Here is a 15,304-nt window from a genome sequence, read left to right as displayed (position 1 = left end):
TGCCTCTGAGTTCCAAAAACAAACACACACAATTTTGAGACTACTAGCAGGGAAAAGGTCATAAAGGGCTCGTGCTACAGCAGTTGTAAAGAGCTGCTTTGAACTTTGCTGGGTGTAAGCTTGTCACAGTGATTGCTGATGGCACTGATATCTTAATCTTGTTCCAATATCACGGGGAAAACATGGCCATGTAATCTACTGCAGGCAGTGACAAACTGTGATATTAAGCCATGGAATAATCAATGGCTGGTAGGGGCAAAATTACAGTCTTTTGCTATTTGCACACACCCTAGCCAAATTTGACAATACAGGTGGTTTGTTTGGCAACAGGAAATCCAGATCTGAAACGCTAAGAAGTGGGGCATTTCTGGAATCCAAGAAAATGTCCGGCTAAAGACCAGCGCTTTCCAAACTGTGTGTTGTGACACATTAGTGCATGGGTAGGCAAACTAAGGAGGGACACGGGTGGCACTGTGGGTTAAACCACAGAGCCTAGGACTTGTTGATCAGAAGGTCGGCGGTTCGAATCCCCGTGACGGGGTGAGCTCCCGTTGCTCGGTCCCAGCTCCTGCCAACCTAGCAGTTCGAAAGAATGTCAAAGTGCAAGTAGATAAAGAGGTACCGCTCCGGCAGGAAGGTAAATGGCGTTTCCATGCGCTGCTCTGGTTCACCAGAAGCGGCTTAGTCCTGCTGGCCACATGACCCGGAAGCTGTACACCGGCTCCCTCGGCCAATAAAGCAAGATGAGCGCCGCAACCCCAGAGTCGGTTACGACTGGACCTAATGGTCAGGGGTCCCTTTACCTTTACCTAGGCAAACTAAGGTCCACAGGCCGGATCAGGCCCAATTGCCTTCTGGATCTGGCCCACGGACGGTCCGGGAATCGCCACCTGGATCACCAGTGCGTGTGTTCTTTCCCTCTCCCTCACATGGCGGCAGCATTGGCAGCGCCTCCTCCCTCCCTCCTCCTGGCTTCTCCCTGCCCTGCCTAGAGGAGGAAGGGGGCTGAGCTCTGTTACTGCCAGCAGCAGCACTTGAGTGGTCGCCATTTTAAGCAGCCCCTCTCCAGAGCCCTTTTGTGTGCCGCTCATCGTCCTTCCGCCACCGCCAGCCCCCACCGCTCGCAAGACACAGGTAAGCAGTCACCAGGGCTTGTGGTGCTCTTGCATCATTCCCCCCCCCCAATATATTCTGGCCCCCTACAGTGGACCGGCCCCCTGCTGAAAAACTTTGCTGACCCTTGCATTAGTGTTTTGGCCACAGAGTGTAGGTGTGTCCTGCGAATGCTCCCCGCACTCCTCCCAGGGCTGAAAAAGGGTTAAATGTCTGTTTTGCTAGTAAAACTGAATTACTGCATCGCGAAATGATGCATGTCTAAAAAAGTGTGTCATCACCAGCATGAAAAGTTTGGAAAGCTCTGCTATAGACTGACATATCCCAAGATATATTTGGCTGGAAGAAGCCTGATTATAGTCTCCCAAAACAACTATAGTGGTACCTCGGGTTAAGAACTTAATTCATTCTGGAGGTCCGTTCTTAACCTGAAACTGTTCTTAACCTTAAGCACCACTTTAGCTAATGGGGCCTCCAGCTGCCACTATCTGATTTCTGTTCTCATCTTGAAGCAAAGTTCTTAACCTGAGGTACTATTTCTGCGTTAGCGGAGTCTGTAACCTGCAGCGTCTGTAACCTGAAGCGTATGTAACCCGAGGTACCACTGTACTCTATTCCGAATTTAAATATGGAAAGTGTAATGCTGGTGGTCAACAAAAGAGGTTTAAAGACTCTCTCAAGGCAAATCTAAAAAATGTAGTAAAAACACCGACAACTGGAAAACACTGGCCTGCGAGTGCTCCAGCTGGAGAACAGCCTTTTCCAAAGGTGTCATGGTCTTTGAAGACACTCGAACTCAGGACAAAAGGGAGAAACGTGCCAAGAGGAAGACATGCTTGGCAAACCCTCACCATGATCAACTCCCGCCCAGAAACCTATGTCCCCACTGTGGAAGGACATGTGGATCCAGAATTGGCCTCCACAGTTACTTAAAGGTAAAAGGTAAAGGTACCCCTGCCCGTACGGGCCAGTCGTGTCCGACTCTAGGCTTGTGCACCCATCCCACTTAAGAGGCCGGAGGCCAGCGCTGTCCGGAGACACTTCTGGGTCACGTGGCCAGCGTGACGAAGCTGCTCTGGCGAGCCAGCACCAGCGCAACACACGGAAACGCTGTTTACCTTCCCGCTAGAAAGCGGTACCTATTTATCTACTTGCACTTTAGGGGTGCTTTCGAACTGCTAGGTGGGCAGGAGTTGGGACCGCAGACGGGAGCGCACCCTGCCGCGGGGATTCGAACCGCTGACCATGCGATCGGCAAGCCCTAGGCGCTGAGGATTTACCCACAGCCACCCGCGTCCCTCCACAGTTACTTACGGACTCATTAATAAAACCGTATTTATGGAAGAAAAATCTTACTTGGCTACGAGTAATCGCCAAAGAAGAAGATGACTCGCCTTTCTTTCTAAGCTTACAAAACCCCATAACAAAAAAGGATTTGGTTGCAGAACTCAGCAGGAAGTGTCAACTGGGCCAATGGTCCTGTGAGGCTCACCAGGGTGCAGCCACCCACCCCCCCAAAGCTCAAACTAGTCTCCAGCTCTGACAAGTTATTTTCAAGGGGTCGCCAACCAAATGGCAAGAGGCCAGGTTCATTGTTCCTAAAGCCTTGTGCCTTTGGCACCACCTGGTGGCCAAAATCTCCTCTCACCTAGAACCTCTGGCAGCTGGTCTTTTGTTTGTTAATCCATTCCAATGCTAATTGGCTCCATATGTCTTTAGCACTGGAGACTTTAACCATTTGGGCTCGCTGACATTGTGTTTTCTGGGTTTCTTAAATATTGATTGCCCCAAAGCCCAGCGAAATGTCGCACTGTGCCTTGTTATAACTAAAAAAAGAACTGCCAATGCAGTGGGTGATCAGGCCCATCAAAACAGTAATCAAAGCAAGCAACGATTTCTCTATATTTTTTTGTATAGGACTCCACATTTGGTAGAGATTGTGTGTGTTTCTGCTGGCATATGTGTGCAGGCATATAGTCACATTAGGCACTTAACAGTTAACAGGCATCCAATTAAGGTCGTGCACTGTGAATATAATAGGCTTATTAATGGCCAGTGCCTATTCCAAAAGAGAGATATAGGATTAGCCCGGCCAATCTGTGCTTTGACTAGGAGATTCTTTCTGCTTTTTAATTAACAAGTGTTTTCTTTTCAGCCTCTCATTTCTGGGGGCAGGTAGGGCTGAGAATTAGCAAACTGCTGCTTCACCTGTAATAGAAATTCCCCACAGGGAAAGGTCAGGGTGAACCCTGGCTGACATCATTGTAAACTGAGAAGTATCCAAGCCACAGGAACAACTTAACACCATAATTTCAGGACGCATAGTTCTGAATCTTGGACCTTAGTATCAGGCAGATTGTGCCTCCAATACCTTCTCTATGGGCAAGAGACTGGGATGGGTTTATTATTACTAATAATAAATAATGTAGCTCCTTTCTCTAAAGAGCTCAGGGCAGTGCACATGGGTCTCCCTCAACCCACAGTTTATTCTCATAACAACCTTGTGAAGTCTGTTAGGCTATGAAAAAATGATTGGCCCAGGCTCATCTAAAATGCTTCCAGATGGGTGTTCTGAGTTGTACAAGATCTCGCTGTTATCTAGCACCTTCCAGATACAAAAAATGATGGAAAACTGTGCTGTAAAGTGCAGAACAACAACCCCTAGCTGACAATGCTGTGTAACCACCACACAAATCTATCTCTAAGAATGCTCAATAAACAACCAGCCTAGAAGCCGCCCAAAATAACTTCCATGCCTGGGCGGGGGGGGGGGGGGGAGATCAGAACTCAGGTCTCCCCAGTCCTAACCCATCTCTCTCACCAGTAGCACACTGTCTCTCATTTGGCATTCCCTTACTTTTTGACTCTGTTCTTCCCTGCATGAAGACCAAATAGCAGCTGCACCAGATCTCCGTCTACATCATTCCATTATTTACAGGGAACCTGCATGCACTGCAAAATTCAGGAAACCCTCCAATTGTCCCTGTTTTCCAGGCACAGTACTGGATTTACGGAAGCCATCCAGGTTTCTGATTTGATCCTGGAATGTCCTGCTTTTCCTTAGGATGTTAAAAGCAGAGACATCACCTTGCCGACAAAGGTCCGTATAGTTAAAGCTACAGTTTTCCCAGTAGTGATGTATGGAAGTGAGAGCTGGACCATCAAGAAGGCTGATCACTGAAGAATTAATGCTTTTGAATTATGGTGCTGGAGGAGATTCTTGAGAGTCCCATGGACTGCAAGAAGATCAAACCTCTCCATTCTGAAGGAAATCAGCCCTCAGTGCTCACTGGAAGGACAGATCCTGAAGCTGAGGCTCCAATACTTTGGCCACCTCATGAGAAGAGAAGACTCCCTGGAAAAGACCCTGATGTTGGGAAAGATGGAGGACACAAGGAGAAGGGGACAACGGAGGACGAGATGGTTGGACAGTGCTCTCAAAGCTACCAGCATGAGTTTGACCGAACTGCAGGAGGCAGTGGAAGACAGGAGTGCCTGGCGTGCTCTGGTCCAGGGGGTCACGAAGAGTCGGACACGACTAAACAACAAAACCTTCGCTGGATAAATGTTGGAGGGTATGGAACAGGATGTCCCTATTTCCTTCGGAGAAACATTGGAGGGTATGAGAATTGCACAGCACCATTTTTCACACTGCAAAGCTGCCTAGTGAAGATCAGGTTCTGGCCTTTCCTACATGCATGCATACGGGGAGAAACAGGACAAGAAGCCGTTTCTTGGAGGCCTCTGCATCCTTTCGAAGACAGGAATGGCTTTGCTGCGATTCCCCTGCAGGATTGGCTGGGGGATAGCAGAAGTTCCATGGATGTGGCCCATTGCCAGACTGAGCTGGGATGCTGCTTGTTTCCTAATCAGAGCTGAACAAACAAAGTGCTGATTGAGTCTAATGGTCCCTTTAATCAGTAAGCCTGGCGCTGACACTAGATTACAGTGTTTATAATTTACAGCTAATCATTCGCGTGGAAAAGGAAAATAAAAGAGAAGCCTCCATCCAACTAGACCAGCCGAAAGCCTTCGCATTAACAAGCCTGATTAGTGATTATTTCTGTGCAGGGAGCCAAATGCAAAGGGAGATGGTGGTGTATGGCTGTCCTTCCCTTTGCATTCTTTGGCTGCAGCTGCTATTTTCAATCCTAAATTGACAATTTAGACAGGCTGGCTGTGTGAGATGTTACAGCAGGGGCGGGAAACTGGATCTGGCTAGGGGAGCCAGATCTAGATCTCCCTGACACACCCACCTTTCAATCACATGCCAGCATGATTTGTGGGGGAAGGACCTGTTTTTTTGCCCGCATGGTTTGAAATAAAACCGTGCAGGAAAAGGCACAGCTTGCAAAATGCCAACATTCAGCTGATCATTGGAGATTGCAAAGCCGGGCACACAGCACTCCACGTGACTCTGGCCAGGGACAGATGAAGACCCATAGAGCACACGAACCGGGTGCCCCTATGAGAAACCTGCAAGCAGGATTTAAGCACAACAGCATTCTCCACACTTCCGAGTCCCAGCCACTGATGTTCAGAGGCATGCTGCCTCCAACAGAGGAGAGAGGCATCGTACCAGAAGCCGAGCACTGCATAGAATAGTAAAATGGACATGGTCAATTGCTGTGGGATGGAGACAGAACGTTCCAGAGGTATTTGCTGGCGGGGGGCGGGGGGAGTCCAGATGGGACTTTGGATGTCCTGGGAGGAATCTAGACACATATAAAAAACGTTGTGAGCGTGCTTTTTAAAAAAACCACTTTGAAAAACATATTGACTATGCCATAGCTCACAATCGCCATCTAGTGTCACATTTGTATAATGCACCTTACAACACACTTAAAAGGTTTGATTTGCAGCTGTATAGCTGAGCCCCTGATCTAATAAGACAGCAGGGACTGCTTTTGCTGATCTGATGTTAGCCACTCCGGGAGCCCTTTTGGTTAATGAACTGGTTAAAAATGCTTAACATGTTTTTAGAGAAAAGCTTGGAAAACAAGCCACATGCTATGGCTTAGGACAAGGTTGAGGAGCCAGCAGTCCGACAACATATGGTCAGTCACAGGTTTCCCATCTCTGGGCTAGGGAGTCAGAAAGAAGTCATTTATGGCCATTGTAAGAAGAGTGGGATTGACGAAACAACTTCATTATATTTGAACCTTGAATTAATGGTCCGCTTACCGTTAACAACAGTTCTCCGGGCTATCTCCCAGAGGACGAGGCCATATGCCCAAATGTCGGTCCGCTTGAAGGATTCAAAGCGGTCCATTTGAATCTGTTCATCTAAAACTTCAGGCGCCATGTAGCGTTTTGTGCCCACCCTTGGGTTGTTGCCAATGTCCAAGTAGTCGCTGCTCTGGGAATGCATGACTGCCAGACCTGAGGGAGAAACAGTGCCAATGGTTAGAAGAATGCTGGTCTGTGATGAACCTGTTACAACATCCTGCCAACTTATGCTAAGACTAAAGCATATACTAGTAACTGAATTACTGTTTTAAGTCTGTCTGAACAAAGCTGCTGTACAGTGGTACCTTGGGTTAAGTACTTAATTCGTTCCAGAGGTCCGTTCTTAACCTGAAACGGTTCTTTACCTGAAGCACCACTTTAGCTAATGGGGCCTCCTGCTGCCGCCGTGCCGCCAGAGCCCGATTTCTGTTCTTATCCTGAAGCAAAGTTCTTAACCTGAAGCACTATTTCTGAGTTAGCAGTGTGTAACCTGAAGCGTATGTAACCTGAGGTACCACTGTATTTGTTACTCAAAAACAAGTATTCTGAGTGAGTAAATGTTATTTTCACATTTTACAAGACTGTTTGTGTGATTATTGTTTTAAGGGAGGGGGAAAGGGGGGGGGATAGTAGGAGAATCCAGTCTGCCTTAAAGCACCCTGGATTGCTAAAAGGCTAAAACTAGCCTATCTAAGCTTCCCTTTTAAGCTGCAAAGGGACACACTCTGCTGGACTCACAAACACGAGGAAGGATAATAGCCAATAAATATACCCTCACCTAGCAACTATTCACATCCCTACACGAAAACCACACCTCTCCATTCTGGCTTGGAGTGGCTGGCAGCACTGATGGAGGAAGGCGGGTGGGGGGTCTGTGGTGCGCACCGGGTATCAGCCATGGCGGCAGGTGACATCGCCATGCCACCCCCCCATGCTTGTGGCATGGGCAGTACCCCGGATGCTCGCTGCACAGGCGGCATGCCGCTAGGGTCGACACTGGCGCAGGTGGCAAACAGTACCCCCCCACTCACCCTGCTGGCAGCTGGCCCTATCCCATGGTGCTGGGGCACGTAGCTCTGCCCCTGGCTAGCAGCCCACCTGCTTGCCTTTCTGTGTGCCCACTTGTGTGTAATCACTTGGAAAGGGGGTGCGGGTGGTGCTGTGGTCTAAACCACTGAGCATCTTGGGCTTGCTGATCAGAAGGTCGGCAGTTAGAAACCCTGTGACGGGTTGAGCTCCCATTGCTCTGTCCCAGCTCCTGCCCACGTAGCAGTTCGAAAGCACACCAGTGCAAGTAGATAAATAGGTACCACGGGAGTGGGAAGATAAACAGTGTTTCCATGCGCTCTGGTTTCCATTGCGCCAGAAGCGGTTTAGTCATGCTGACCACATGACCCGGAAAGCTGTCTGTGGACAAACGCCGGCTCCCTCGGCCTGAAAGCGAGATGACCGCCACAACTCCATAGTCGCCTTTGACTGGACTTAACCGTCCAGGGGTCCTTTACCTTTCTTTTTTATCACTTGGAAGATGCGAGAGTCAGACTTCCCCATGACTCTCTTCTTCCCCTCCAAAGCTTCCTAATTCCTTAAGCAGAGGTTGGACCAGAATTTCCAGTGCCCCATCTCAGCACCTAAAGTCTACTTACCCAGATCAGCAATGCAGCATTGCTTGTTGTTCTTGACTAAGATGTTCCTACTTTTTAGGTCCCGGTGAGCAATGGCTGGCTTGCCCTGGGTACCAAAGATCTCCACGTGGAGATGGAGGAGGCCGCAGATGATGGAGTTGGCGAAGAGCAGGCAGCTCTCCACATCCAGTGCCGTGTGCTGAAGGTAATCGTAGAGGGAGCCGTGCTCATGGTAGTGGGTGATCAGCCACAGCTGGGTGCTGGAGTTCCTGGAGGTCATGTCGGAGGCAATGAATCCTGCGGTCGGTTGAAGGAGGGCAGAAATCAGGAGTGGAGCCCACACAAGGGCATGAATGATCAAGGGGCTTCAGAAAGAAATGCAAAATGGCTGCCCGTTTTGCCGTAAGGAAATTTTAGGAGGGGGTTGTGAGAATGAGGGGGAGGCGAAACAAGAAGGATGGAGGAGAAAGGGAGAGAAGCAGAAAAAGGTGAAGCTAGGACAGGCATAGGCAAATTCAGCCCTCCAGATGTTTTGGGACTACAACTCCCATCATCCCTAGCTAACAAGACCAGTGGTCAGGGATGATGGAAGTTGTAGTCCCAGAACATTTGGCAGGCCGAGTTTGCCTATGCCTGAGCTAGGATAACTAGGAAGGGATTGTAGAGGAGCAGACAAGAGTAAAAACTGAAGGAGGGCATTGGTGAACTGAGAATAGATGCTATGCTGTTAGACGCACAGCCCATTATCCCCAATTCTCTGCTATGACTGGCAGTAGGCCTCAAACTCATTCTTCACGATTCTAAACAGAGGCATCTCCCAGGTTTGCTATCTGTGACTGCACAGAGGCAGAAGGAGGAGAAAATAAAGGAGATGTGCTGTAGGGACAGACAAATACTGCCGTTTCGGTTTTGCTCAGTTCTTCATTTTTCCAATCTGGAGTTTTCAACTTTTCCGTAATGGATTGTGACCTCTGTTTTCAAAAGCACCTATTAAAATTCACCAGCATTTTAGGACTTATTTCTCCTAACAGACAGATTTTTGTGGCAATTTTGCCCAATATATACATTCTGCAAAGCACATTCATATTTCCCCCCAATACAATGCACTACTGTATGTTATCTCCCCAAGCACACGCATTTTTATGCACTTTGCCCTAGTATATTCATTTCTGTACACGTTACTTGGTTAGTGAAATGAATGGCAAAATTCAGAAATTGTAAATTTTGAAGACTTTATATACAGTGGTACCTTGGTTCTTGAATGTAATCCATTCCCAAAGTCTGTTTGACTTCTGAAACATTCGGAAACCAAGGCGAATGGCGCAGGTGCCCCGGAAACAATAGCCAACAGGTGCATCAGACATTCGGCTTCCGAAAAATGTTCAAAAGCCAAAACACTTACTTCCGGGTTTTCAGAGTTCGGGAGCTGAAATGTTCGAGTACCAAGGCATTCAAGAACCAAGGTTCCACTGTATATATATTTAGTGCTTTTTTAAAAATAAAAAGGTGTCAGAACTGCGCTCTGGCTAAAAAAAAAAAAAAGCATTGACAATACTGATTTATCTGTGCTGACATTTCTGGAAAAACTGCCCCATTTCTGCTCACCTAAGATGTTGTCATGCCTCAGCAGCACTGTGTTGTAGATCTCTGTCTCACGGAACCAGGACTGCTCATCCCGGGACGAGAAGATCTTGACCGCCACATTTTCCCCATGCCACGTAGCACGCCACACCTCCCCATATCGTCCTTTGCCTGTTGGGGGTGGGGGTGACAGTTTTCACACGAGGTTTTGCTTACCTCCACCTAGGTTCATCATCCTGAGCTGGTGCATAAAAATACACTAAAGAATGTTAGCATACATCTTTCTTTTTACCCATTTTTACCCATTGTTGTCTTTTTAATTGTATATATTGCTTGTTTTATGTTGCTATGGCCGTTGGCTAATGCGAATAAAGTCTATCTATCTATCTATCTATCTATCTATCTATCTATCTATCTCTCTCTCTCTCTCTATCTATCTATCTATCTATCTATCTATCTATCTATCTATCTATCTATCATCTATCTATATCTATCTATCTATCTATCTATCTATCTATCTATCTATCTATCATCTATCTATCTATCTATCTATCTATCTATCTATCTATCTATTGCTCTATCGCTCTATCTCTATCTATCATCTATCTATCTATCTATCTATCTATCTATCTATCTATCTATCTATCATCATCTATCTCTATCTATCTATCTATCTATCTATCTATCTATCTATCTATCTATCTATCTATATCTATCATCTATCTCTATCTGTCTGTCTGTCTGTCTATCTATCTATCTATCTATCTATCTATCTATCTATCTATCTATCATCTATCTATCATCTATCTATCTATCTATCTATCTATCTATCTATCTATCTATCTATCATCTTTCCTGTGCCACAGGCATCAGCCATTGAGATGCAGAATCCATTTTTGCCTGAGACGATGTGGGAATTGCCACCCAGGCAGAGGCGGAGCTAGCTGTTCCGGCACCTGGACTGGCACACATGCTATACGCATGGGGGCGGAGCCATGGGGGTGGGGCAAACGTCCCACGCAGGAGGGGCGAGTGTCCCAGAGGGGCACAGCAGCGAGCGTTCCAGGGGGCGAGCCCTTAGGGAGCCACACCGCTTTGCCAGTAGCCTTCCTCCCTTCCCTCTTCCTTTTGACAGCTCGGGGGAGGCTTTCCCCCTCTCAGGAAGCAGCCCAGGAGGGGGGGCGATGGTGCACTGCCCACCCGCGACTCCCAAGCCTCTCCCGAGCTGTCAAAATGAAGGGCGAAGGGGGAAGGCCGCCGGCAAGGCAGCGCAGCTCTGCCCCTTTGCCTGACGGCTGGGGGTAGGCTTGGGAGTCGTGGATGGGCGGCGTGCTGTATGTCACCCCCCTCAGTGATGACACCTGGGGGGGCGCCCCTACTGCCCCCCCGTCCTCTGCCCCTGCACCCAGGGTCAACCTCTTCCTGCATCTTACTAGAGATAGCAGAAAGCAGATGAGTCCTAAGCATGAGGCAAACATGGGGTAAAGGTAAAGGTAAAGGTAAAGGGACCCTTGACCATTAGGTCCAGTTGTGGCTGACTCTGGGGTTGCGGCGCTCATCTCGCTTTATTGGCTGAGGGAGCTGGCGTACAGCTTCCGGGTCATGTGGCCAGCATGACTAAGCCGCTTCTGGCGAACCAGAGCAGCGCACGGCAATGCCGTTTACCTTCCCACCGGAGCGGTACCTATTTATCTACTTGCACTTTGACGGGCTTTCGAACTGCTAGGTTGGCAGGAGCAGAGACCGAGCAACGGTAGCTCATTCCGTCGCGGGGATTCGAACCGCCGACCTTCTGATTGGCAAGTCCTAAGCTCTGTGGTTTAACCCACAGCGCCACCTGCATAAAGGGTAATAATGGTGATCTCCCTAGCTGACCTGGTTTATGGTGATCTGCAAAACTGGCAACCTTTGCTTGTGTTAAACAATCTGGACAGTCCATTCCCCTAAAATAGAGGTGATGAGTGATGGATAAAGCAGTTCTGAAGGTACCAGTTCAGTCACTGTAAAAAGTGTAGAAGCCCAACTCTCATGACAGCAACTTCTGTCTCTTCCCTGCAGTCCCTGGAATAGTTTTTTGAACTGTTTTCAAAATGTTTGCTTAAAAAAACAAACATCCTTGAACACATGAACAAATTAAGTTCACCTTTAAGGTAAGCATTTGAAGCCAAACTGGTGTTTGATTCAGAGGTGTGTTTTGTCACAGAAATTGAAAATAATAATAATAATAATAATAATAATAATAATAATAATAATAAATTATTTTTACCCTGCCCATCGGGCTGGGTTTCCCCAGCCACTCTGTGTGGCTCCCAACAGAATAATAATAATAATTAGAAAGCGACAAAACATCAAACTTTAAAAACTCCCCTAAACAGGACTGAATGCACAATCTGTGTGAACAACATCACCTTTCTTGGGCTTGCTATTTGTGATGGCAATTCCACACAATGCTGAGCTAAGGAATGGCTCGAGAGCCCAGAGTTTAGGAGAGAGCTGGAAAATATGATTTTGTTTTCACACGCGTTAGGAAGTTCTCGGTTGGTGACAATTTGCACACCGGGTTTCTTGCTGCTTACCAACACATTCGACCAGGCTGATCTGTCGAGCCACGGTTCTTTGGACGAGGAAGGGGAGCCCTGAGCCGCTCCCAGTGGTGCAGTCATCGTTCAGCAGGTTCTAAATGCAATTTGAAAAAAGCAGTGACACACAGAGGAACGGCAAGCGAGACACACTTCAGGAAAATGGCAACAGCTAACAAGGATCTACCAAGCCGTATTCATTGCACTTTGTCACAGAACCACCCTGAGATCTATGGCTCTTTATGAAATTGCATAAAGAATCAAATAATCAGAATTAGAATAATGAGAATCATTTCAATGCTTTCAATATCTGCCTTTCTCGTCCCAAACAAGCTCTACTCTAGAACTCCGATTTAAAAAACCGGCGCTGTAGAACTCTGTGACGTCATACACTCTGTGGCAGTTGTGGCCGTTGGTATAGTTATGGCAGTTAGTTGAACAGTCCTAACAGTTAGAGCAGCAGGTTTGTGGCTGCCTGTCTCAGAGCCAGAGTACCATTCGGTGTGTGAATGTTAGTTAGCCTTAGATGCAAATCTACGTAAGATATTTTAGCAACTTAAGTATCACCTATCTGAATTGTATACAGTGGTACCTCAGGTTACATACGCTTCAGGTTACATACGCTTCAGGTTACAGACTCCGCTAACTCAGAAATAATGCTTCAGGTTAAGAACTTTGCTTCAGGATGAGAACAGAAATCATGCTCCGGCGGTGCGGCAGCAGCAGGAGGCCCATTAGCTAAAGTGGTGCTTCAGGTTAAGAACAGTTTCAGGTTAAGAACGAACCTCCGGAACAAATTAAGTACTTAACCCGAGGTACCACTGTATTTAATCTGCCAGTGCAAGTACATCAAGTCATATGTTATTTAAATTTAAAAAGAGAGTGTCTTGCATAGTTTTTATAGGTGGGAAAGAGAGAATTAAAGTGTCAAACGACCGACCGAGGGCTGCCTTTTTTAAAAACAATTTTTAATTTAATTGATTTTTTTAAATTGATTTTTAAACAAATGCAATAACTATTAAACGTCCAGCAGTAAATTTAATGATGTTTGATTGTCTCCAGATATAGACTTCACATTCAACAAACATTACTTTATGTAACCCATTCACTGAGAACATTGAGCGGTTGGTATAAGAAGGTCTTGATTTTGGTTAAAGAAAGGGGTCCACATTTCTTGGAAGGTGTCTCTATTTGTTATGCCTTTAATTGCCTTCCTGAGTGGGACCCAGGGCTGTCTTCTGCAAAACTCTGCTAAATGGGAACTAAATTACCACAGAAAACACAGGATGAGGGGAAAAGTCACAGGCCCATGCAGCAATGGACTGCCAGCACTCTGAGCAGGTGGTCTACCTGCCATTTAACTTTCCCACAATGCCCTGGGGTGAATCAATTCCAGGGTCATTGTGGGAATCTTAAACAGCGGCTGTTCCCAGCTATACCCGGCAGAGATCAGAGCACCAGACATTTATTTTTAAAGGAGGGTCCATCAGTGAGAGGACCTGCTGGAAAGTTTGGGCTCCAAGGATTCTTCCCTAAGGATTCTGGGTGCTGCTGGCACCGATCCTGGCTTGAAGCGCAACTAGGAAGCTCAAACCAAATCCTTTCACCAGCCCACCACCAGCAGTGAAGCGAGATTCTGGGAGATCACAGAAGCTCAAGGGACTTCAGGTGAGCTTGCAGTCCAATGCTGGGTGGGACAGAGGTGCTATTACAGTGGTACCTCGGGTTACAGACGCTTCAGGTTACAGATGCTTCAGGTTACAGACTCCGCTAACCCAGAAATAGTACCTTGGGTTAAGACCTTTGCTTCAGGATGAGAACAGAAATCGCACGGTGGCACGGAGGCAGCGGGAGGCCCCATTAGCTAAAGTGGTGCTTCAGGTTAAGAACAGTTTCAGGTTAAGAATGGACCTCCAGAACAAATTAAGTTATTAACCCGAGGTACCACTGTAGTAGCTCAGGTTGCGAACGTGATCTGTGCGGGAGGCATGTTCGCAACCCGCAGCGGCGTCTGTGCACGCGCGGATTGCAATTCGGTGCATGCACAAAGAGCGATTTAGCGCTTCTGCGCATGCGCGACCGCCGAAACCCGGAAGTAACCCGTTCTGGTACTTTCGGGTTTTGACATGTCCGTAACCTGAAAAAACGCAACCTGAAGCGGCTGTAACCCGAGGTATGAGTGTACGTACTGTTAAGTTATGGGTGAACATATCAGACGACACAGCGATTCTTCAAACAGCTCTTGTTTATTCACAGGCCAGAACAGAACTGAACTGAAGGGTTCAGCCAGCCTGCTTATATAGAGCTCCAGTACAATGTAACTGTAACAATTTTCTAAAACTATCCAATCACTGAACGTCACTTTTGATCCCTTATTTGCATAACTTTCTACAGTATCCCCCTGCTGGCCCAGGGTGAGAACTTCAGTACATAACACTTACTTTTAAGGTACTGTCACCAAGTGTGGATGCCTTTAGTATGAAATCCATGTCCTCCAGATCATCGGACCTCAACCGTATCCGTCTCTGCCGGCTCTGGAACACCTTCCATACAGACAGCCCCACCAATGCAGCGAGAACCAGAAAAGCGAAGAGGGGAACCAGGGTCATCAGGAGAAGATTCTTAAGAGAAGGACTCTCTTCTTCAGGCGGATCTTCTTCACCTGGTTGGAAAGAAAGGAAATTAACTCGATTATTATCGCTTCTCTAATGGTGAGGAGCCCCCTTGGCATTGTCACTTTTCATTTCTTAGTACAGAAAGTATTATTTTAAAATAATTTTTAAAACTGATTTTCTTTTCTCATAACAAATATCCAATATCACTACAAAATATTCATTTTCCAATTCCCCCCCCCCCCCTGTTGACTTCCCTCAGCTTCCATTTCTGGTTTATTACATCAAACGATACATTCTGCTGTTTGTATATAATACTGTGTTATCATATTGTTATACTTCTTGTTCTCTATGAATAAAATGGTAAATGTTTATTTAAATCTTGCCAATGAGTCCATTTTTGTTGTTGTTTCTGCAAATATATTGTAAAGGGTTCCCATTCTTTTTCAAAATCACTATTGTCCTTTTCACGCAGTTTGTCCGTTAACTTTGCTAACTCTGCATAGTTCATCAACGTTTCTTGCCCTTGTTCTTTTGATGGTACTTCTCTGGTCTTCTAAAGGTA

The 15,304-nt window shown here is 46.8% G+C and overlaps 1 protein-coding gene across 1 annotated transcript in view; it reads right to left on the bottom strand.

Moving 5' to 3' along the window:
* The window catches only part of ACVRL1 (activin A receptor like type 1), a 46,921-nt gene that overhangs the window by 11,868 nt on the left and 19,749 nt on the right, over positions 1–15,304 (bottom strand). Inside the window, exons 4-8 of the mRNA XM_083728919.1 lie at positions 14,569–14,789; positions 12,125–12,224; positions 9,573–9,719; positions 7,989–8,264; positions 6,298–6,495 (exon numbers count right to left, since the gene is read on the bottom strand). Coding sequence (XP_083585045.1) covers positions 6,298–6,495; positions 7,989–8,264; positions 9,573–9,719; positions 12,125–12,224; positions 14,569–14,789 — 942 coding nt within the window. The remainder of the gene's footprint in view (positions 1–6,297; positions 6,496–7,988; positions 8,265–9,572; positions 9,720–12,124; positions 12,225–14,568; positions 14,790–15,304) is intronic.

The sequence above is a fragment of the Podarcis gaigeae genome (genome assembly GCF_964106915.1).
Source record: "Podarcis gaigeae genome assembly, chromosome: 2".
Lineage (NCBI taxonomy): Eukaryota > Metazoa > Chordata > Lepidosauria > Squamata > Lacertidae > Podarcis > Podarcis gaigeae.
This window is presented reverse-complemented; position numbering and strand designations above follow the sequence as displayed.